Raw genomic sequence first — 25,749 nt, 5'->3', positions numbered from 1 at the left:
ATGGGTGATATTTTCAGCTGTATCATAGCAAGACCATGGCATGATTTTGTATAAGTTTCTGTGAAGTAAGTCTATGAGACTCCAAAAAGTGTCAATTAAAATGCATTGTTTTTGAATGTCTGATTTGGTCTAAGGGTAAATTTTAGACTACAAATAGGAAAGGTGTGTTTATATATTCATTTTTCCCCCTTGTCTTGGAACTGTTTGCTTATTCTCTTTGGCACTTTCCAACTATCCCATATCCTGATGTACATAGAAAATGAAAATATTTCCAGTGTAAACATATACTTGCACATTGCCTGTAGCATGGAGAGATTGTTGCTGGGCTTCAGCTGCCCTGAAACCCCTGCAACCCCACCCCATCCAGTGCCACAGGGTCCCCTGTCTTTGTTGATCTCAAATTCTTTTTCATTGATATGCCTTTGGAATACATAATAATTGCATTCATCTTAGGAAATTGGCATGTATACACGTGGTATCCTGGTCATTTGCGATATACTTTCTTTAGTGTTGCACTCTGTACACCCATTCACAAGCTCAGATTCTAATGCATAAGTTTGTTTTTCAATATTCTATGTTTAATTTAAATTTCTATGACCCACTTTACATTTTTTCTGTAGATGATAGGTTGTATATAGTTATGGAACTTATAGAAGGTGCGCCACTTGGAGAGCATTTCAATTCTCTGAAGGAGAAACAGCACCATTTCACCGAAGAAAGACTGTGGAAAATATTTATACAGGTATATCTTCTCTTTAAAACCTTTCATAATACGGTGAAGTTGTGACCTGATTTCTTAGAAGTACATAGTGGTCATCATTGGTTATATGCATATTGGGGGAAGTAAAATTTGTTTCTTATTCCTATTTCAAGTTGTGCTTAGCTCTTCGGTACTTGCACAAGGAGAAGAGGATTGTCCATAGAGACCTGACACCAAACAACATTATGTTGGGGGACAAGGACAAAGTGACTATTAGTAAGTATAAAAATCCTGAGTTTTAACTAAAGAATTCCTGAATATTTTTCTAGAGTATATGAATACTCTGCTGGGGAAAAAGGACAAAGTAACAGTTATGAAGCAAGTATAATAACCTTTAAGGAATTTCTGAGTATAATTCTAGAGTAGATTATTGTTCTAGAGTAGTAGTATCCAGCAGAGTTCTGGGCATGGGCGGAACTTTTTTATTCTGCTGTCCACTGTAGAGCCACTAGTCATGTGTTACTGTTGGGCATTTAGAAGGAGGTGGCTATTGTGATGGGAGAAACACATTTTACATTTTATTACATTTTAGTTACTTATCCATGTGTGAGTTGTGGCTGCCATTTTGGTTAGTGACTATGACAGTTCTAAATGATTGAGTTGTATTTTTTTCTTAGGAGGGAATAAAGTACTCCTAGGGAAAAGATCAATGGTTTCTAGTTCTTTTTCTTTCTTTAGAGCAGTACTTCTTCAAAGAAAGCTTTTATGAATGCCATGTGAACACACGGGTTTAAGCCTTATTAACAGTCATTGTCTTATAAACATATTGAGAGCTGTCAAATATTCTGCTATCTGTATATTTCAACATATATTTTTACCTTAATATTTTCACTTGTAACAAAAAGGTCTAATTTTGAATACAATTTTATAGATTAATAGGTGTTTTTTTTACCTTCATATTACTCTAATAGTCAATCACAACTTAAATTTTAAGCTTAGAATGATAGATTAGCTTCCTCCTGATTTTCTCCCTTGTGAACATGTGTGTTCTCTCATGGAGCATTAATGGCTCATGAAGTAGAGGCAGCGAGACATATCCTAAATCTGTGGTCTCCAAATAGTTTTGATGGTGACATCTGCTCAGTAAAGATTTTTTTTTGAGAATATACTGCCACTATATGTTGGCTCACTTATAAATTCTATACATATATTATTGTCCAAAAATTCTACAGGGTATAACAGAGTCTACAGAAATAAAATGTAAAAGGATGAATTTAAAAATAAAAACAAAGGTTTTAATCTCCACCCCTTGCAGTGGATTACCTTAGTCACCGGTTTGGAAAACACTGCTTTCAGTCTTTATCGATGTGAGAGATATACGACAACATCTAAAACTGCTTCCTATACTTTTAGAAGAATCTGGTTTTGTGAAGGTAATTTCAGATGTGTATATTTCCTAGGATCATATGTCTTCATGAACAACAAAAGTTTGAATTCTTTTTAGTTTTTCATGTACTTTATTTCCCATTGTGACATTTTCCTTACTTCCTGTTGTTTCCTGTCTACTATCCTGGCAACACAATGCACAGACCTTGTTCTGGAGTTCTCATGTACCCCTTTTCTGATTGGACTCTTTTTCCCCACGACCCTTCCAGCGTTTGTTATTGGCTGATTTCTTGATGATAGCCATTCTTTCCAGGGTGAGATGGAATCTCAGGGTTGTTTTAATTTGCATTTCTCGAATGACCAATGATGTTGAACATTTTTGCATATGTTTATTTTCCATTTGTATTTCTTCACCTGAGAAGTGCGTATGCATCTCAGATGCCCATTTTTGGATCAGGTCTTTGAATTTTGGGGGCCTGTTTTTTTTCAGTTCTGTATATGTTCTAGATAGAAGTCCTTGGTCTGTGGGACAGTTGGCTAAAATTTTTTCAACTTTATTTTTTAGTCATTGAGTATTTAATTTTTTAAATCATCTTTTTATTTTCTGAACATTCCATCTTGTTTTCTGTTCCATTTCCATGGAACCCTGCTTTTATTCTGACTCAGCATAATATAGACTTTTTTTTTCCTACAGCAACCTGAATTGCTTCTTTATTTTCTGGATCCACCTCTTTTTACCTCCCCTGTTTTCTTTGATATCTTTTTCCTACTGAAAGCTTTCCCTGTCTGGTGATCTTGGACTAATCTAGTAACTGTAAGAAAGGAATGATAAATGTTGGAAGCCCTGTGAACTCCAGCGAAGGCTGCCATTGGGTAGATTTCATTTTAGCACAGGGAGATTTTTCCTTTGAAGACCCCAAGTTGAAATCTAGTCATTCTTCCAAGGAACACTCTTCTGGTATCTTGCCTATACAGAGGAGAGTGCATTCCTCTGCTGTCATTCTGGGACCATTGTCCACAAAGGAGCCTTAGGGAGCTGCATTCCATTTAGATTTCCATTGTCTTCCCATGAATTCAGGTTTATGCTGCTTGGTATCTTACTGAGTAAATTTCTTTGAAAAATAAATGTTTTCTGTAGGTGGCAGAGGGCACTCAGTTTCCCGGCTGTGTGGGTGTGTGAAGGGACCTGTGGACTACATCTCAATTCTGTGTTCTGAGTTTTTTGGCTTCCTTCTTCCCCTGTGTAGCACCCTGGGCTCTGCAGGAGTAAAGATGGCAGACCCCGGGAGTAGGGATTTTCACTCTCCAGAGTCTGTCACACCCTCCATCTGAGTCGTGGACTGTAGTGTCCTTTCTTGTTACCAAGTCCATCCTCACTGTCCCTCTGGATAGCGGCATGTCAGAGAAAGTCTCTTGTAGCAAGCTTTGAGAATCAAAGAAGATAAACACACATGAGTAACCTACCCTTTAACCCCAAGTGAGCAGGCTGGCTGCATTACTAAGTCTATGTATTAGTCTTAAGAAACCATCCCTTTTTTTTTTTTTTTTTTTTTTTTTTGGTTTTTCTCCGGTACCGGGAACCGAACTCACGACCTTGTGCTTGCCAGGCAGGCTCTTTGCCGCTGAGCTAAATCCCCATCCCCAGCATCCCATTTTTTAATTAACCATCCAGTGCTTGTATTCGAGATGTATGGGCTCCCTAGGAAAAGGTACCTTATTTTACAAGATAAGAAAACTTCTATTTTGCTTTTGCTCTTTCTTGTCTTTCATTGTTATTCTGCTCATTCTTTGGAAAATAGTTATCAGGCTTCTATTTAGGAGTTATGAAATTAAAAAACACTATTTTCAATTTTTCAGAGTTTAGTTTTAAGTAAAGCAATATTTTTCTATTTGAAATAAAGAATCAAGGGCAGAGATAAATCTCAGGGCAGAGTTTATCCCAGCCCAGATTTTCTCTACTAAAGCAATTGCTTCATCTGGGCATTGAAGTTCCACCATTATTTCCAATGAGTATAAAGTGATTTTTTTTTAATTAAAAAGATAATTCATGGAAACAATGTCTCTCTTTACTTAAAGCTACTTTAAATGGAATAGTGCTGAAACAGTTTTCAGTGTCTATTAGTATTGATAAAAATCTGGCCATGAGACTCTTATTTTTAAGAAAGTTCATGGTTCACTTGAAATCTTCTAGCATTAATTTGAACCTCAGTGTACAAAATTCCCACGTTCTGGGAGGTTGAAGTCTAACTATGCTTAGGGAGCCCGTGGAACCAGCAGCTGCTGTGAGCACATGTCACCACAAAGGGGCAGCCTTGTCATGTTTTATTTTTCTCTGTTCTGCTACAAGATTTATTGACTTCCAGAAAAGAAGCATAGAATCAACAAATGATGTCTGAGATGCCTGGGATAAAGTGTATTGAAAATCTGATTAGAAATGAAAGCTTTAGGAAAACTAAAATTACCTTCTCCTCATTTTTCTCAATGTAGGTGAATTGAATGTTTCAAGATTGTAGCTCACTTGCAATTATTTATAGTAAATTTCTTGGCTGGAGTTTGTTTCATGAAGACTCCCAATAGAAAGTGATAACATTTAGGGGGCATGGATTTATAAATATGACCCATTTTTCATGTCTGATATATTTCCACTTGAAAGACCGTACCTTCTAGTAATGTGAGCCATGACACACGTTCAGGTCTTGCTCCTGCACTTATTTGCAACTTTTGAGGCCACACAAAGGAACAGACCCTGGCTCAGGAACCCCCTGGGAAGGTCAGCTGGTCAAGTGGCATCCACATAGTGCGCTCACATTACAGAGCGTCTCCGGGGGACCTGGGTGTAAATGAACTTCCTATCCACTCACCATTGCACATTTCTTGGCCTTTCCAAATACCCACATTTTACTGTAATTCTCTACTATCCCCTTACCTGCTTGGCTCCCTCCAAAAAAAGGGAAAGAAAAAGAAAGCCCCAAATTCATTCTATTATAGATAATAGTTTTAGACATGCGCTTTAGTACATGACTCAAGAGGTCATATATTCATCTTGTGAACAAATAGCCCGTGTGTGCTTTCGTGTCTCAAATGGTAGCTCGCTGCTTCCAGTGGGTCACAGGCAAGGACACACTTGATTCTTGGTAACAGGTATGAAAAGCTGGAACGCTTTCCTGTCATGATATGCCAGGGAGTGCAGGAGTGGATTTAAAGCAAAAGGCTAAGGTCTCTGACCCTTGAGGATAGGCTTATGGAGAAGACTTTCAGTTTGCTCAGCAATTCCTTCGTGAGCTGCCACATCTTGCAGTGAGCTTGCTAGACATGGCCTCCACCTACCTAAAGATTGTGGCTACATTACAGGATAATAAGGGCTGAGTGAGCACAGAAAATGCCATTGCATCGGTCAGAATAGGCCCTGTTACATTCTGCTAATGAGTGGCCTGAAGGTCTCAGAAGCCTTAGGTACAAATCCAGGAAATTGAGCTTGTTCTTGTGTGTCTTGTGAGCTAAGAATGGTTTTTATATTTTTAAAGGATTGTTTAAAAAAAGGAAGAAGACAAAAACCATATGTGACCCAAAAGGCCCAACATGTTTACATTCTGGCATTTTACAGAAAATGTGAAATAACTTAAAACAGCAATGTGTCCATCCTGCTAGAACAACATGCTTGTTGTGTGTCAGCAAGGGAGCTGTGTGCACAGACCCAGGTGGCCTCAAGCCACCCCTGCACCTGCTCCCGTGTTGCAGAAGCAGGAGGAGAGAACACAGCCAGCCACGCCTGGGCTCTTAAATTTTCTGCCTTAAAGTGTCACATGTTAATTCTGCTCAGATTTAATGGTCAAAGAAAGGCAGATTTAGCAGCTTGAGGATACATTCCTCCCCCACATGATTTTTTTTTGGTTTTTCTCTGGTACCGGGAACCAAACTCATGACCTTGCGTTTGCCAGGCAGGCGCTTTGCCGCTGAGCTAAATCCCCAGCCCCTTCCCCACATGAATATGGGTGAAAATGTGGTTAACTCTGCCTTAGGGACCTTTGGGTGAGGAGGTAAGTGGGAAAGCTGAAAGCAGTGGAGGCAAAGGGGGCAGCTAATGCAAAGGAGGAGAGACAGGAATATAGCACAACTGGGTACTGCTGAGCTGTGGTGAGAGGATAGGATACCTCAGTAGGTGGAGAACTTGGACATTGTCCTTTGGCTAGTGTCTTTGAAAATCAGTCTCAACATTTTATGATCAGGTTTGGGGAGTAGAATAATTATAGAGGCAGGTGAGGGTGCATACTGGGGAAAGACAAGAGACAGGCAGTCCGTTCAGGAGATATTTCAGTGAAGTTATGTCTAGGTGCAAAAAAGCCAGACTAACGATGGCTTAAACCGTGAGAATATTTAGTTGTCTCATAAGGAGGGGCCAGGAGGCCAGCAGATCCAGGCTGAGTTTAGTAGCCCAAGGAAGAGGCAGGAAGGTAGATCCCGCTCCCTGATTCTTCCCTGCTCACTCTGCTTCCTGGCTGCCATGATTTGAGCAGCTTCCCCCACCTAGGCCCTTCCATCAGGCCGTACCTGCCTCAGAGCCAGCCAGCCAACCATGTGAGGCCTGAGTCTTCTGAAACCTGACTCCACGATAAACCTTCCTTCCTTTAAGTTGTGAGTGTTGGATACTGTGTCTTGGCAACAAGGAAAGAAACTAAGACAGGTAGAACAATGAACAAGGAAATGAATGAATGAACAAAAACACATCCAGGTGGAAATACTCAAAATCCACTTAAAATAGGGAGTAATGATGGAGCGGATGCCTGAAATATTGCCTGAAAGGGGTGTTTCAAGAGAAAGGAGTTGAGAATTGGCACTGGTGTGTAAAACTGGGTGTGACACGAGGAAAGGCACCAGCAGTCCCCACTTCCTCTCAGGAAACAATGACCTAAAGGAAAGGTTTTACTTTCCTGAATGCCACTGAAGTTGAGAAATCAAGACAAATTTGACCTCTCTTGTACTGCAAGAATTCTTAAGGTTGTGATTATTTTTCAGAGGAGCATGGGACGTTGTTATTTGGCTAACTTGCTGCTGAGAAATTTATAATCATATAGGAAAAATGAATTAGTTTTGCACTTCTGATAGAGAGCTCAAAGTCTGCATAAGTCAGCTCAAAGTCTGCGTATGCATGTTACTTGTGTACCTGAAAAACATCCTGGTCAAAAGGGTCTATAAGCCAGGAGTAGTAGTGCAGATCAGTAATTGCAGCAGTTTGGTAGCCTGAAGCAGGAGGATCACAAGTTCAAGCCCAGCCCTGGGCAACTTAATGAGACCCTGTCTCAAAAACAGAATATGGACTGGGGATATAATTCAGTGTGAAGACCCTGGGTTCAATCCCCATTACTGCCAATAGAGAAAGTGTTTAACAATTCTATGGCTGTTGTACATCTCTTCACCTACTGTGCTCTGAACCTGTTGTGTGATTTGCCTCCCATTAACCAGATACAAGCTGACGCAGAGCCTTGTTATTAAAAGACTACAATATTGAGTCATTTGTACTGCACCCTCTGGTAGCATCTGTTTTGGGAAAGATAGCCACAAGATTTTTCTCATTCAACATATTGCCTGTTTGTTACCAAGAAAATAAGAATATTCTCTTTTACATAGTTGCCTTATATTGTTATTCGGTCTTGTGAAATAAGAGGGAAATGTTGAAGGAAATTCAATCAGTTCTGATTTCCAAAATATTTGGACAATTTTAAGGCTACATAAAGCAGCTGGAAATTTTATAAAGAAGAGCCATCGGGAGACCCCCTATTACTGTGCTTGCATGCTTAGTGAAGGCGGATTGGGGGCTTGTTCCATTGGCAAGTATTCTGTGGGGTGGACTAGGAGGAAAAGTCTTCTAATGAAGTGCACCCTGATTATTGCAGGAGGAGGGAGAACCTGGGCTCCTGGCACATTTAAACTGGAAATCAAAAGAAGATTCAGTGTCAAGAGCTAGCGAGGGATTGACTGACTCGGAGGCAGAGAGTAAAGGCAGAGATTTCAAGCCCAGAAAATGGGGGAGATGAGATGTCATCTGCTGTCATGTGGTATCCCAGACAAGCACGAACAAGGAGCTAAGTTTTGAGTAGGAAGTGACAGGTGCTTTGTTAGAGTACAGGAGAAACCCCAGACAAAGCCTAGGGCTTCATCTTGGCTGTGAATTTGCAAGTTACTGACACACAAAGAATGGGCAAAAGCTTACGAAAGGCTGAGTTCCTTGGGGACAGGGATGAGAATACCTTATATCTGCAGTATTTCAAACGGCTTCTCATCTATTGTCATATTGGTGTAGGAGCAACCCTTTTAGTAGTTTTATAGGCCACTTCTGAAAAATCAGAATAGCTGAGTGATATATCCAATGTCATGCAGATAGTAAGTGACAGAACAAGAATCTAGGGACTCTACCAGGCCCTGGACAGCTTTTCCACTTGAAGGCTGACAGCTGCAGGTTGTATTGTAAACATGCTAGTTTTTTTTTTTAACATTTCCTGTGTTGTTTGTGCTATCAAAGTAAAGCTGCTTTTTAGTCCTAATTTTCTCATAACATGCTGTATGTAAGATGTTTTTGGTTTTCAACTGTGAATTCCTGTTATAGCACATGAATGCTTTAATGACCACAGGTTCTGAAGTAAAAACTTTTCTTCTCTATTATCAAAATGAGGACATAGTCATAGAAACATTTACAGTGACTACCAAACTCTTCCAAATAGCCAAACAGTATTAGTTTTTGCTCTCTTCAAGAATATTTCTCAAACATCTTTGTAGACGTCTGTCCATCTTTTGATTATTATCTAAATTAACTGTAGTGAATAAAATTATTGTATTGCTTTTTAGTTTTTCCCTTTTGAAATAAATGGAATTTTTTTAAAAAAAATATGATTTTTAAATATTAGAACTAAAGCTCAAAATATAATTTAGCTTGTCTTGGTGAGGGTTTATATGGACTAAAATTATAGTGAGTGCTCTAAAAATACTGAAGCATTGTACAATTTCTTCTATGTAGTGATTGGCTAATTTCAAATTACAACAAATTTTCTCCAGTACATAATAGAGGAAAAGAAGGTTGGGCCATGGCATCTAGCTTTGTGAATAGACGTTAACAACACTTCATGTAACTTTGCCTTTTAGTATGTCCTATTTTCCAGTGGTACAATAGAATGGAAAGTAAAGATGGCAAGTAGATTGACAAATAGAATAATACATACAACTATATACATTAAGTGATACGTATCAATTTATAACAATAAGTAATATGGACTTATCATGAATCATTGGATGTGTGTTTGTGTAATAAATGTGTGAACTTTGTAGGAAGAAATACAAAATGTGAGAATGATTTTGCTTTCTAACCCCAAAGACAGATTCATAAGGCCTGTTAACTTATTTTTACTTTTTAATTTTATTTAAAAAAAATAATAACAATGATACAAAATTTCAAAACATGATAATAGGAGATTAACAATGGTTAATCTCTAGCATAACATGGGTATTGTTATCTTTAAAGTAGTTGCTCAGATTATAAGATATAGGCATGAAATATTAATCAAACAATATAAGCACAAACCATTCTTTTTAATGAACTAATAGAAATTAGTAGTATAGTTATCTTAGTTATCTTTGTGTGTATATATATGTATATATTTCCTTCTTTTCTCCTTTCTCCCATCCAAGTTATTGTTCCTATTGTACTTTTTGGATCTTATTTACTCTTTCAGTTTCTTACACTGGGGAGACAATATGATGTTTACACATGTGAGTCTGATTTATTTCACTTATGAGTATGGTCTCTAGTTGCATTCATTTGCTTATAAAAGCCTCAAGTTTATCCTTCTTTATAGCTGAGTAGTACTCCATAAAAATCGCATCTTTTTAATTTATTTTTATTTTAAAAATAAAAGGAGGAAAACATTAGCAGACACAACCTTTTAAAAAATAGCAAAAGAACAGTACAGACAATGCAGAGTTACAAGCAAAGTGGTAGGAAATTAACAATGCTTGTTATAAAACGACATCTTTTTTAATCCACTCTTTAGTTGATGGGCATTTGGGTTGTTTCCAAGATTTAGCTATGACAAACTGTGCTGCTATAAACATTGGTGCACATGTATCACTGTGGTATGATGTTTTGAATTCTCCTGGGAAAATACCCAGAAGGGGAATAGCTGGTTTGAATACAACCTCTAATCCTAGTTTTATGAGGAATTGCCACACTGATTTCCACAGTGGCTTCCCCAATCTACACTCCCACCAGCAGTGGAATAGGGTTCCGTTCTCCCTACAACCTCTCCAGCATTTGTTATTGGTTGATTTCTTGATGATAGCCATTCTTTCTGAGGTGAGATAGAATTTCAGTGTTGTTTTAATTTGCATTTCTCAAATGACCAATGATGTTCAACAGTTTCTCATATGTTTATTTGCTATTTGTATTTCTTCATTCAAGAAATTCATATTCATTTCAAATGCTCATTTTTGGATTGGGTTTTTGAATTTGGGTGGCTTTTTAAAAATATTTATATGTTCTAGATAGAAGTCCTTTATCTGAGAGACAGTTGGCTAATTTTTTTTCCCATTTCGTGGGTTTTCTTTTTACTCTGTTGATTTCTTTTGATGTGCAGAAACTTTTCAATAAGGTGAGAGCCCAGTTGTGGATTCTTTGGAGTACTTCCCATGCAGTTTGGGTTTTATTCATGAACTCTCTGCCTACCCCTATGTCTTCAAGATTTCTACCTGCTATCTCTTCTAATATATTCAATGTTTCTGTTTTAATATTTAGATCTCTGACCCATGTTGAGTTTAGTTTATTGTATGGTGATAGACATGGGTCTAGTCTTAGTCTCTGGCATGTGGAAAGCTAATTTTTCTAGCCCTGCTTATTAAAAAGGCTGTGTTTCTTCCAGTGAACATATTTGGCCTCTTTGTCAAACATAAGGTGGCTGAGTCATTTTGTAGTTGTATTTGCATCTTTTAATATGTTCCACTGATCCCCAGATTTTTTTTTTTGCCAGTACCATGCTGATTTTATCACAGTAGCTTTGTAGTATAATTTCAAGTCAAGGATTGTGATGCTTCCTGCTTTGTCTTTGTTGCCCAATCTGCTGTCAGTGGGGATTGTAGCCAGACTTTTTTGGACCATAGCTGTAGCAGCTTTGGAGTGCTTGGGTGGCTAAGCAGAGTAAAGTGAATCCTAAGGAACCAACTCCCTGAGATCCCCTTCTTGAGCAAGGGTTCTAGGAACTCTTTTGAAAGAAAAGGTTGACATTTTTGAACATTTGAAGATGCAACAGATGTGGTTTTACTAATTTCTGAAATGTCTTCAAGGCATGTTTCTTGTCTTTGTACAAAAATTCACCTTCTTTTTAACAGCACTAATTATTCCAGGAACAACACCTTCTTTGGCTCCTACTTTACACATGGTTTTTTGGAGAGGGGCAAAGTTTAAATTTTTCAAATTTTTATGCTTTGTGTTTTGCCCCTGATTCTCATTATAAGTCTAACTAAAAGCAGTCATCAGTACCCATATCACAGCCTGAATATTGGGCCTCTTTGAAATTTCATCTGCCAGATTAATTAGTCTAGTGCTCTTATTCCTACTCCTCTGGAAAGTTTCAAGAAATGGACAAAATATAGGCAAATTTTCTACCAAAGTGTAATACACATGGCTTCTGGTACAACTGCCAGTACAGTCCTTGCTCCTCCTTAGCCTGGTCTTTACTGTCCATACTCTTATTAGCATTCCAGTCTTCTGAACTCTAAACAGAATCTTTCATCAAGCTTTGTTGATAGCATTAAAGTGTATCTTTATCCTGCATCTTCAGACCTTCCAAGAGTCTTCCTGAAAACCAGTTACAAAGCCTTCTGAACCACATTGTCAGGTACAATTATAGCAACAATTCTTTGGTTCTAGTTTTCTGTATTAGCCAGCTCCCCCATTGCTAGAGCACAATTACCTCACAGTTTAAAGGAGGACAGATTTAATTTGACTCATGGTTTCAGAGATTTTTAGTCCAAGGGAGGCTGGCTCCAAGGTGGAAACATGGTAAAGGAGCATGAAGGAGAAAGATGCATAGTTCAAGATTTTGAGAAAATAGAAAAGGTGGAGAGTGCTGTGGAAGCAAGGGGAAGGGACCAGGCATAAATCCCAAGACCATGCCTCCATTTCCCACCTAGACACACCTAGAAGTGTGTTCCATCAACTCTGGGCTGGATCCCAAAGCCAACCAAGTTGACACTTCACCCTAATTGCCACAGATATTTTCTTTAGATATTTTAAAGACAATTCTAGTTTTAGAGGATTTTGCTTCACAGAGAGAGATGGAACAGGCAGTCTGTTAAAGGGATACAGTTCAGTATCTTTGGTGAGAGGCCATGGTGGCATGGACAAGGGAGATCGTGATTGTATTCATTACCTAGTGCTGGCTAAAAGTTATGAAATGTGTTGGCTTACAACAATAAACATTTTATCACTATTTCTTAAGATCAGGAGTTGTCTTGGTTACTTTCCCTCATTGCTGAGACAAAACACCCGACTCCCAAATTAAGGAAGGAAAGGTTTATTTAGCTTACAGTTTGTGGAGGTTTTAGTCCATAATCAGCTGGCTCTAAGACAGGGTGGCACATGGTAGAGGGCAACAGTTCATGGTGGCAGAAAACAGTAAAAGCAGCAAGAGCAAAAGGGAGGAGTAGTGGCAAGCAGCCTCATTCTCTCCCTTACATATGCAAACTATCCGTCTCTGGTGGGTGTAGCTCTCACACCCATGAATCAATCATAAACTCTAAAAGTCCACCCCATGACTGCATGTGTCTTTGGGGAGATGCCAAGGCACAAACCATAACAGGAGTCTAGGGGCAACATGGCTCTGATTCATACTCGTACGGTTGAAGTCACCTGTATTATATCATCTGAAACTTTTAACAAGGCTCAAGGTTCTGCTTTTAGTAAGGTTGACTCCAATAGCCTGTAGCGACTTGTGGCTCCTGGCTGGGGTGAGTACTTCTTTCTTTTCAATTTGGCCTCTCATTCTCCAGGGCTACCCTTCTCTATGTGGCTTCTGCACTAAAATGGCCTGGACTTTTTCCACTTGGTGGCTGGGTTCTGACAGACAAGTGAGCAAGAGAGAGAACACCAGAAATGGAAGCCAAGATCACTTTATAATCTAACGTCTCATAATTTTTATGTGTTATATTCATTATCTTTGAGTTGCCAAGTTGTTTTACACACAAAAGAAGAAAAATTAAGATCACCCATTTAAAAGAAGATTAAGGTAATTTGTAGGCATGTTTTCAGAACTACCACTTCAGTGGAGGGGAAGATTCAGACTTTGTCGGAGAGAGTGATTATGGCTTACTGTACCCCAAAATGGCGTTTAAATGCTGGAGGATACAGCTGTTATACAGAAAGTTTCTCCTTGAGATGCTAATGAATCTCTTATACAGCCACGCTTGGATGTGTCAGTGGAACTTTGGCTGGGGTATCTGTAAGACCTGCCGTCTGGCTTAGAATGCTGGGAGAAACTCCTGGGAATCTATCTGTGGAGTGTTGCAAAGTCAGCACAAAGCTTCTGGCATGTTGTCTGCTGGGGGCGGGGGCTGTGAGTCTTTCTGGGAAGCAGCGTGCAGTGCCAACAGAACCTGTTAAGAAGTTGCTTGGAGGAGAAGAGAGCACCTGTCAGCATGCGCTGTGCACAAGTGCTACAGCAGCGAGGAAAGAGAGGAGCAGAGGAGCCCGCTCCTCACGTTTCTCCTCAGAATCCTTCACTGACAGTGTTTCCCTCCATGCCAGCTGGCAGAGGAGAAATACTTCCGGTCCCAGCCTCAGTGTCACAGAGCAGAGTGATGGAGGCTGGATTCAAAGCTGAGAGGCAGTAAACTGACAAACGGCACAGGAACTATGAAAAGTTCCTAGGTTCTTGATGATGCCACTAGCTGGTGGGGCACCAGGGAGTTGTTTGGGGTGGGATTAAGAATCCTTCTGGGGATTTGTTCATTTTGAAACATGTAGGAAACAGGAAGTAAGGGTACTAACTATCCAAATAAATATGTAAGTCAGGTGTTCAGGTCAAGGAGGAGATAGTTGTAACAAATTTTGCTGGGACAACTAGAGATCTATATGAAAAAATAGAACCTCAGTCCATTTTTTATTTCTTGTTTTTTTATTCTATTTTAAAAATCAGTACACGGTTGTGATACATTTTGAACAGTCATCGTGGGGAATTGGCACATACACAGACCACGTCTCAGTCCTTCTCCTTCCCGCTTGCTTTCCACCCCTTCCCTCTCCCTCCATCTCCAGACCCCCTCCCATCTGTGGAAGGTCTACCACCCTGTTTCCTTTTGCCGATCTTTTATTTTATTCTTCAAATTGCTTATACTTTGTCTCTCATATAAGACATGTCATGCAATATTTAACCTTTTGTGTCTGATTTATTTCACCTAGCATTGTGGTCTCAAGGTGCATCTGTTTTCCTACTCGGTTGTATATATACACCACATTTTCTTTGTGTATCCATCGATTGCTGTTTCCATGACTTAGCTACTGTGAGCTGTGCTACTCTAAACATGGGGACATCACTGTAGTGTCATGTCTTTAACTCTTTGGGGGACGTACCCAGAAGAGTTATAGCTGTCAACCCATATTTTATACATATCTTAGTCTGTTTATGTTATGATAACACTACAGACTCGGTAATTTACAGTGAGCACTAATTTATTGACTCGTGGTTCTGGAGGCTGGGAAGTGTAACATTAAGGCATTGAGGTGTGGTGAGAACCTCCTTGCTGTAACTTCCGGTGGTGGAAAGCAGAAGGGTGAGAGGGCATATGCAACACAGACAGGGATAAAAGGGAGCCAGCATGATGATTTTATAAGAAACCCACTTTTGTAATGCTAGCATTAATCCATGCACGAGACCCATGCATCTCCCATTAGGCAGCACTTCCTAGCAGGGTTACATTGGGGATAAGTTTCTAGCATACACCACTTAGGGGACATATCCAAACGATAGCTTTTTCTCCTAACCCCTCTAAGTTCTGGTTCTTTTCACATGTAAAATACAATCATTCCTTCTCCACAGGTCCAATATTTTAACTTGTTCCAGCACAAACTCACCAAAGTCCAGGGTGTTATCTAAATCAGATGCGGGTGAGACTCAAGGCGTGGTTCATCTGAGGCAAATACCCCTCTAGGTGTGAGCCAACATAAAATGTCAGACAGGAATAGGATAAATATCTATTCCTAAAGGGAGAAATGGGAGAGAGAGAAAGAATAACTAGTCCTAGTAAGTCCAAACTCCAACGGGGCGAACAATATTAAACACAGAGAATCATCTTCACTTGCTCGAATGGCCACCTACTGGGCACTTTGGGCCGGAAGTTTCCCTGCAGCCGGTTGGCTGGGCTCAGCCCGTGTAACAAGCTGTCACGGCTTGGCGTCTCCTGCCTCCTGCTCTACCAAGCTTGTGTGCATATTGGTAGCTCTACAGTTCTGTGGGCCCAAGGTGGCCCCACATCCACGGCTCCACTAGGTGTTACCCTAGTGAGGACTTTCTGTGGTGGTCCTGCCTTATGACAAATCCCTACCTGAGCCTGTGGGCTCTCTCTTACATCCTTTGAAATTTAGGTGGAGGAAGTCAGGCCCCATTGCTTTTGCATTCTGTGAGCAGCATGTGGGCACTACTACTGTTTCTAGCTTGTACCTTCTAGAGCAGTCTGAGCTGGGCTGAAGCACAGCTGGGGTGACCAAGAAGTGCTGCACCAGAGGAGAGGAGCAGAGACTTGAGGGCAAAGAACGCTAAGGTCCTTTGAGCACTTCTCTGGAAACCTTACCATCAAGGTCTTAGGTTGCCTTGAAGATCTCTGCACCGCCTTCAGTGTCATTCTCCCCTGGCCCTCATGAGTATAACCTGGCTCCCTTGTATCCATATTGATTAGCAAAAGGTCACTTGGCCGCACATTCAGTATTCTCTCTCAAATACGTCTTTTCATTTTTATATAGCTAGTTTGAGTATTTTCTTACTCTTTCCAGCTTGCTCCCTTTTTAATTGTAAATCCTACACTTAAATCATTTCCTTGTTTTTTTTTTTTGTTTGTTTGTTTTTTTGTTTTTCTTCCCGTACCAGGAATTGAACTCACGATCTTGCGCTTGCCAGGCAGGCGCTTTGCCACTGAGCTAAATCCCCAGCCCCCTTAAATCATTTCTTTTCTCCTGCATTTTTACTGTATATTATTAGTAGAAGCCATGCATTATCTTGAATCCTGTGTTGCTTACACATTTTTCTGCCAAATACCCTAATTTTCACCTTTAAATTCTGCCTTTCATAGAGTCCTAACACAGAGAAAATTCAGCCAAATTTTTTGCACTTTGTATGAGAATAACTTTTACTCTAATTTTGCTATCTTGTTCCTTATTTCTGTCTGGGACTTTATCAGAATGGCTTTCACTGTCCATCCATTTTTCCACCATAGTCATGATCACCCTCACTTAAGTAATATATTAGAAATTTCGCTTTCCTTACAGCTTGCTTTTTCTTCTGATTCAGCCCTGGAATTGCCCTTAAATGCTTCATTCTTTGCAAGTTGGGTGTTTTTTTGCACTCACTTCAAAACTATTCTAGTCTCCACCTATCCACACACTCCCACATTTCTAGGTATTTGTTCCAATATCACCAAACTTGTCCAGTACCAATTTTCTGTCTTAATCTGTTTTGTTCTGCTATAACAAAATAACTGAGACTGGGTAACTATTTCTCATGGTTCTGGAAGCTGGGAAGTCTAATATCAAGGTGGTGGTGACTGGGGAGGGAAGGCCTTCTTGCTGTATTATCCTATGATGGAAAGTGATGGGGGGATTCACTTCTGCTTTTTGGTGCCATTAGGACCTGCAGATGATGGGATGGTACTGTCCCACATAGAAGGTAAATCTGCCCCACTCAGTCCACTGACTCACACACCAGCCTTCTCTGGAAACATGCTTATAGATGTACCCAGAAACAGTGCTTTATCTGTTCTCTAGATATTTCTTGCTCTCCTCAAGTTGACACCTAAAATCACTATCATGCTACCTTATATAAAAATTAACAGCATGAATCACATGAAAAACTTGAGTTATGAAATCTCTATAGGAAAGCAAAAGGTACCAACTGCAAATATTTATGAAATGTCAGATCCATAAGATATAAAAGTAATGAATTTAGGCCCGTTGAAGTTTGAAACTTCTGTACTATGAAAAATATTAGAAGAATAAAGAGACAAACTTTAGACTAAGAGAAAATATTTGTAAGTTATTTGTCAGAGAAAGAATTGGTGTCCAAAACTCAATAATAAGAAAATAACCTAAGAGAAAGTGAGCAAAAATTTCAGCAGGAATTTTACCAAGGAAAATACATGGATAGTGAAAAAGTACATGAAAAACATTCAAAACCAATCATCATCAGAGAAAGGCAAATGAAAATTACACTGAGATACCTATTACAATGGTTTCTTTCTTATTATGTATCTTTGGTTACAGCATGTTTTCAGTACATCATGATTGCATTTATTGTGGGGACTTTGTACATGTGGATAACACATCTTAGTTCTTTTTTGATCCCTTCCCCTCCCATCTCTTTCTGGTCCCTCCCATTCTTGATCCATTTCGCCTTTGAAAAAGCTGTTTCCATTTTTTCTTTGATTTTTTTTTTAAATCTTTTTTTCCTTCCTTCCCCCTCCATCTCGTGTTCCCCTGCTCAATTTGAAAAACATCTCCTGAATTCCTATTATCATTTATTTGTATTTTAACTATTTGCATTTAAACTTGTGTATCTGGTTAACTTAAAAAATAAACTGACAATGTCACATGCTGGATGCAACAGTAACCCTCATACATTTATGCTGAGAGAAAATGTTAATATGACAGTTTTTAAAAATATCGAATTAAACATACACTTAAAATATTCAATAATCTCACTGTGATGCATATGTCAGTGGTAAATTAAAATTATGTTCACACAGTAATTTGTGTACAAATTTACCTGAACTTATAGTATATTTTGAATAGGAATGGTGAGAATAGATATCTTTGATTTGCTTTTGAAATTAAAAAGTATCCTGTCTTTTAACCTTAAATAGTATGTTAGCTGTAGGGTTTTCTTTTTTTGTAGATATCATCTATCAGGTCAAAGAAGTTTCCATTTAGTTCTATTTTGCTGAAAGGAATGGATGTTGCATTTTTACATGCTTTTTGGGTGATCTATTGGTATAATTATATGATTTTTCTTTAATATATTGATATGGTGAACTACATTGATTTTGAATTACTGAATCTACCTTATATTTCTGGTGTTAACCCCACTTGGTCGTTATGTATTATCTTTTTTATATATTGCTAGATTAATTTACTTAATGTGTTGTTGATCATTTTTGTGTCTGTGTTCGTGGGGGATGTTGTAGTTAAGATTTGCAAGGAAAACAATTTAATACAAGATACATCATTTATAGGGTTATTTTATAATAGTCATCCAAAGAGTCAAATACAAAAGAGTGCAGGAAATCTGTCCATACACTACAGACCCAGAGAATCCAGCTGAAGGCCTGGATCCCGTGGCAATGTCCTGCACGAGTCCAGCTGAAGACCGAGAACCCATGACAGTACGCCTGAGTCCAGCTGGAGGCATAGAGCCCACAAGAATGTCTCATGCAAGTCTGTTTCACGGATCTGTGCTGGGAAGTTCCAAAGGTCAGTGGTGGAAACTAGAAAATCTGTGCCAGCGGGATGAAGGATCTGTGCCACTAAGCTGAGGGATCAGCATCGGAGCCAGAAAGTGATGCTCAAAGTAAGGACCAGAGCTCCCCTAAAAAGTATAACAGCCATCCTCAAGAACAACGAGGTCCTGAGATCCTCTGACGATAAGAACAGCCAAGTTCATATCAGGAAAGTCAGCATGACAGATTTCTACAGGAGATTCATCTGTGCACCATCTTGGAAGCAATGCTCAAATTGAGGACCAGAGCACTCCCAAAGTGAACTGTAGCCATTCTTAGTGACAACAAGGTCCCAAGCTCCTTCAATAATGAGAACAGCCCAGTTAATATCAGGAAAGCCAGCATGACAGGCTCCTCCAGAAGAACCAACAGCACTACCTCTTCCTCTCTAGTTCTCCTTTTTATGCTGTCAGCAGTAATCCTCAGGTGGGCCCTCCATGCCCAGCACCATGCTGTTTCAGTTCAACTGGGTGTTACAAGTTGACCACCAATTGTCAACAGGGGCTATCATGCTCAAGTTTTTTTGGAGTATCATCATCTGGTTTTGTATCAGAATAGCACTGGCTTTATAAGATGAGTTGGGAAATGTTTTCTTTTTCCTACCCCATATTCCAGGACAGTGTGTGGATAATGAGTATTACTTACTGTTGAGATATTTGGTTGAATTTGTCATTTAAACAATCTGGGCCTCATTTTGCTTTGTTAGTAACATGGTGTGTTGACAGAATTTGGGGCTCTAGACTCAAGCAACAGCAGCTTAATATTTGACTTTGATTACTCCCTATAGGACATTGGGCAAGTTGCCCATTCCCTCTAAGCCTCAGTTTCTTTATCTATAAGATGGGAGGTTGTGAAGATTAAATAATAATATACATAATATACTATTGATTTCAAAATCTCCTACAGGGTTGTAGTAATTAAAACAGTATAGTACAAAAAAGACACATCGAGCCATGGAACAGAATAGAGAGCCTAGCGGTAATATAAATGTCTTTGCATCTACTACCAGCTGATTTTTTACACAGGTGCTAAGAACACACTTACAAAAAAAGAGAAGCTCTTGAATAAGTGGTGATGGGAAAATTGAATATCCACATGCAGAAGAATAAAACTAGACCCCTCTCAGTACATGCAAAAGTCAACCTAGAATGGATTAGAGATATAAGTGTAAGAACTTCAAATATGCATTTGCTAGACGAAAACTTAAGCAAAATGCTTTAAGACATTGCATTTGGCAGAGATATTCTGGGAAGGCCTTAAAATCACAGGGAACCAAAGCAAAATCAGACAAATGGGCCACATTACATTAAAAAGCTTCCACACAGCAAATAAAGCAGTCATTAGGATGAAGAGGCAGCCTACAGAATGGGAGACAATATTTGCAAACTATAATCTCTTAAGGGATTAATATTCAGAATATATAAGGAACTCAAAAGCAAAAGATAAAACAACCCACTTAAACTGTACACTTGTTCTAAATAGAAGTGTCTCAACAGATGCTGTACAGATGGCCAATGGGTACATGAATAAAGATTCATCATTAATCATGGGGAAGTGCAAATCACTATCACATCACTCCAGTAAGATTGGCTATTATCTAAAAGAATTAAGTGACAGCAAAAATGTGCAGAAAAGAGAACCTTGGTGAACTGTTGATGGGGGTGTAAGTGAATACATTCATTATAGAAAATAGTATGAAAGTTCCTCAAAAATTAGAAATGGAACTACTATATGATCCAGCAGTCATACTAGTTGGGTATAAATCCAAAGGAAATGAAATCAGGTTGCCAAAGAAGTATCAGCACCTCCTTGTTCATTGTAGGACTTATTCACAGTAATAAAGAAATGGAAACAACCTAAATGTCCATCAGCTGAAAAGTTGTAAAGAAACTGTGGTACACATACGAAGGAATGAAATTCTGTCATTTATTATAACATAGCTGGAACGAGATATCCTTATGTTAAGTGAAATAAGGAAGGCACAGAAAGACAAGCACCACATGCTTTTACTCATCTGTTCATTGTAAGAAAGGCAATCTTCTAGAAGTTGAAAGTAGAATGGTGGTTACCTGAGACTAAGAAGAATGGTAAGGAAGGGAGGGTAAAGAAAGGTGAATCCATGGGTACTGGGTTACGGTTAGATAGGAACCAGAGGTCCTTTGTGCTATTGCAAAATCTGTTGATTTTGGGTGACAGTCACACACTGTGTAACTCAGTGAACTAGAAGAAAGGATTTTGAATGTTTTCACTATGAAGAAGCAATAAATATTTGAGGAGACAGATGTGTAACCTGATTGAAATGCTAGACAATGTGTTCATGTGTCAAAACATCAAATGCTACCCCATTAATATGCACAATTTTTGTGCCTGTTAAAAATAAAGTTAAACAAAGAAGGAATGCTGATTACCCTGATTTTAATATTACAATTTGTGTTAATTGGTTGAACTGTCATACTATACTTCATAAACGTGGGCAATTATTATGTGTCAATTAAAAATAAAACAAAGAAGTGGATTGTTTTAAATGAGTACATGTGGTTTCAGTATTATACTGCATATATTTATATATGAAGCATATACATTTTTTGCATTATTAAATAATTTAAATTTTATTATTATGCTATTTACCACTGCACTATTTTAAAACTTATTTTGCAGATAATGTGACTTTGTATAAATCAATGCCATTTAAGCTCAGATTTTCAGGCCTTTGTGATGATTATTCATACTTAACTTTTCTTTTGATGAGATGCAGTGATGATTGCCCTATGTGATAATGTTATTTATTTGAAATTTGTACAGGATAACCTAAAAAATAAAAACACAGTTCCATAAGGCTTAACCCTGTTGCAGTTAGCAAGGCTTTTAGGTTTTAAAAAATGATAAACCTCATTATGTCAAAATATAAAGTGTAATGGCACAGTGCACGTATAGTATACCATTAATTAAGGTTGGGCGTGGTATGGAAGACTGGCGTATGGGGTATTTCAATAGAGGATAAAGAAACAGAAGTCTTCTGTCTGTGAAATGAAATAATCATTATTATGTACAATGTCAAAAGTGAGGGAATAATACTAAGTCTGGAAAAACACACTAACCTATTGCTTTGTTCTCTTGCTTATAGCTGACTTTGGCCTGGCAAAGCAAAAACAAGAAAACAGTAAGCTCACGTCTGTTGTTGGAACAATCTTGTATTCCTGGTAAGGATAATTGCCTCATACGCGTCAGTCATTATATTTGACGAGTGTTGGCTTTCATTTCTATTTTTAGCTTGCAAAGAAAAGAGCATTCTAGGAAAGACAATTTATTTAATAAATTTTATTTGATTATCTAAATAATATACACAAAAAAGAATTGCGGATCATTACATATATTTAAAACAACCACCAAAAAATTGCTTTGTTTTCTAAAATAGCTGCCTCCTTTATGGGGACTGCTTTTATAACTTCTCAGTTGGAGCAATTCTTAGCACATAATTGGTGTGCAATAGTTGTTGAATAAATCTGCAAATAAACTAGTAGAAGTGCTATCCAACATGACACTCGGGATAGTTTATTACATCTACTTGTAAGCACCTACTTTTTATCTCTTTTACCTATGAGCATTAAAGTCCAGGAAGAAGATTTTTATACCCTGTTACTTATCATGGTACTTGGAAAATAGCAGTTTTTGAATAAATTTTATTTCATGAATGAATAAAAGTTGACATATATATTTAGGCACATGTATACAAAGTGAGTTGCTTCTTGAGCAAATCAGTGATGAATTGAGACACTTGTAACCTGTAAAAGAATACTTTGAGAGTCTTTCCAAGCTATTATTATGAAGTGAAAAATCTTTTGCTAATCATATCATTTATCTCAATTTGTTGAAATTAGCAAGCTGATATGCTACTCAATATAATAGCAAATATCAGAAAAATATTCTGAAATATGATTCAATGTGTCAAGCAATCAAGAGACTTTCTTTTTTTAAAATTTGGCCTATTGTTGTAAATTGAGCTCTGGGGATAGAATTGAAAATAAATTTTCTTGAGAGAGGTTGGAATTGTCTTGAAATAACAGCCCAGTTTTATGAAATTCTTTCATTTATGTTTATTTAGAATAATGTTTGTAGAGGGTGACTTGGCTTATTTTACTGGAAATTTCTTACGTTTTATTTTTAAAACTAGCTTCATGAGAAAATGCAAAAAATAAAAACAAGCAAACAAAAAACTGGTGGCCAGGCTAGTATTCCTTGAAAACTGTAAGTTTACTTTCATATTTAACCTGTTAAAATTCAGGCAGACCACCTATTAACTGCTGATAGAATAGCTATTTTTTCCTTTACTTGCATGGTTTTTCAGAAATAATGGAAAGTTGATCACAAAAATGTGAACTAGTAATATATTCCTGAAAAGATTTGATTGTCAAAATTACAGAGTGGATAAAATACAAACTTAAATTTCAGTTATAATTGGTGTAAGCAGATTTTTGTTACTAAGACTATGAATTAAGTTCACAGTTGTTAATATGACACTTTTGTATATGTGTATTTGTGTAATGAATGTACAGACTTCGTAGGAAGAAATACAAAAGATGAGATTTTGCTTTCTTATCTCAAAGACAGATCCACAATACCTGTTAATTTTTAAATTACCTGGAGAGTTAGAAAAACTGGACCCTACTAATATAGATAAGCTATTATTTCATGTAGGTATAGCATGATTGTTTTAATAACGTGTGCAATGTGTTTTATTACCTTTCATCTTTCTATCAATTCTTTGCTCTTTTAAATTACCTCAAAGTTTTTTTGTTTATTTCTCTTCTTTTCCCTCTACTCCAGTTACTAGAAATTCCTTCTTCACCGGGTTCAACTGTGAAGTTGTTCTTATATCTGTCTTCCTAGTTTTTGATATCTTCCACTGTGTATGAAGTTAAAGAACTCAGTTTGAGATTATATCCTGTTAATTTCTAATCCTGAGATTCTCCAAAACAGACCATTAAGCATGGACTCAAATGAAATTGTTGGTGAGAGGTCCTAGGACACCCTACTAGGGGAGCAGGAAAGGGGCAGTGAAGGGAGGGCAGCTCGTACAATGAACATTCAAAGTCAGGTTGGCAGAACATTATAGGAGATAACAGCATGGGTGTTGCTTTAGAGTTGTCCTATTGCTGGATGAGAAGTTGGGGTATTTTCTGCTCAGTCGCAAGTGGGAAAACTCACGCTTGGGCTAGGAGAAGCCCTCAGAGAGGGAGTCCCGGGGCCTTGTTTGGGGTACTATGATGCTGACTCAGCTGAAAAGCGAGTAGAAGGGGACCTGGCCAGGGTCCTGACATTGTTAGGTCTGGGAGAACTTGAGTCTTAATTAATTCAAATGTAAAATGTATTCAAATAAATTGCTTGATATGGCCAGTTTCTTTTGAATTTTCCGTATCTTCATTTTGGTGCTTTCCCTGAATTTTTAAATTGGAGAACAGTGACGTTAATATCTTTCACAATCACTGTTCTGAACCTCGCATCTCATGTCTTTTCTTGGCTTGCTTCTTATCTTAGAGTAGTGTCCCTCTGCAGGCATGCAGAGCCCTCTGTGTCAGCATATCAGCCAAGTTGTTTTTTCTAGACTAAAACCTCAGTATTCAGGTTCTAGTGTAGCGTTGCCACTTTGCACTCAAAAAGTGGCTTTTGAGTTGCAGTTTGGGTACTTGGTCTCTTCTTCACATGACATCACTTCCCTAGAGTACTTCTTTTCAAATTTTGTAACTGTGGTGTGATTCTTTGGAGCTCTGGAACTATCAGTGTGGCTTTGTGATGCCTGGGGAATCTCTATTCCCGTTCCCCATGGTCCTCAAGTTTGATGCACTTTATATTCCTATATAGTTTTCCCTTTATTTTTTGCTTTGGTTCCCCTGATATTCACTTACTTTAGAGGAGAAAGTTCTCTTTATCAATTCTTATAGGAAGTTTTTCTGTGCATGCTCTGTTCTTCATGGAGCTGCTAGATAAATTCTTTGTAGGCACATAGCTGAAGTGATTGTGCTAGAACGGAAAGTTCAATAAAAGCTCCTTTTCTTCAGCTGATTGATTCATTATTAGGCAAGTATTTGTTATCTTCTCAAGGAAAATAATCTCTAAGTATGATTTTTGTTTCCTTTTTTTTAAAAAAAAATCTCTATGTCTTGCTCTAATTCCAGAGGAAAAAAATAACAGACCATCTTCAAATACATTTTCAGAGTAGATTTAGGATTTGAGTCTCTGGGAAATAGTTCATGCTAATTCTCCATGGAACATGTATTTGTCATTTACCAAGTGAGTATGAAATAATGAAAATGGAAAGGTTTAGCTACTACTGGAATGAGAATTTTTTGAGACCACACTACTTATTATGATCCTATTCACATTATGACACTAGATAATTGGAGAAGCTTGTAAAGTTGTTATTGGGAAGATCAAAATAGTCCTGTATAGAAACCCAGATAAGTTGAAATAAAGTGAGGCATGCCCAGCTGTTGACTGTACTTCTTAGAGTCTTAAGAAAGCTATAAAGCACTCAAAATTTAAAATCTTAAAAGGCTTAAGACACTTTAGTCACTTCTGATTGCTCATGTAAAGACGAAGTTCTCAGCGTAGCTATAACGATATAACCCTGCATGTTTAGGCCTTTGCTAGGTTCTCCAGCTTTACGTCAAGCCAGACTTTACTCTAGTAACTCCACCTGGGCCCTCTGCCCATAGGGCCTCTTACACATGCTGCTCCCTTTACCTGGAATACCCTTGTCCCTCCAGCTTGTCAGCTGATTTGCTCTTACCTATCCTTAAGCTCTCAGCTGGACTGTAGCCTGTTCAGGTGAACCCTGAACAAAGTACATTTCCTGTGATCTATACATTCCATGTGCTTTTCCTCCACACAGTTGAATATTTTATTTATTTTGTGATAGTTTGTGA

The 25,749-nt window shown here is 38.3% G+C and overlaps 1 protein-coding gene across 11 annotated transcripts in view; it reads left to right on the top strand.

Annotated features, from left to right (window-relative positions):
- Positions 1-25,749, top strand: part of Nek10 (NIMA-related kinase 10) — a 234,425-nt gene that overhangs the window by 72,337 nt on the left and 136,339 nt on the right. For all 11 annotated transcript variants that reach the window (XM_013515620.1, XM_005387501.2, XM_013515619.1 and 8 more), the window contains 3 exons: positions 621-742; positions 874-976; positions 21,951-22,026. In XM_013515620.1, coding sequence (XP_013371074.1) covers positions 621-742; positions 874-976; positions 21,951-22,026 — 301 coding nt within the window. The remainder of the gene's footprint in view (positions 1-620; positions 743-873; positions 977-21,950; positions 22,027-25,749) is intronic.

This window comes from Chinchilla lanigera, unplaced genomic scaffold (genome assembly GCF_000276665.1).
Source record: "Chinchilla lanigera isolate Chin_1 unplaced genomic scaffold, ChiLan1.0 scaffold00029, whole genome shotgun sequence".
Taxonomy (NCBI): Eukaryota; Metazoa; Chordata; class Mammalia; order Rodentia; family Chinchillidae; genus Chinchilla; species Chinchilla lanigera.
Note: the sequence above shows the minus strand (reverse complement) of the source record. Positions and strands in the feature narration are given on the sequence as shown.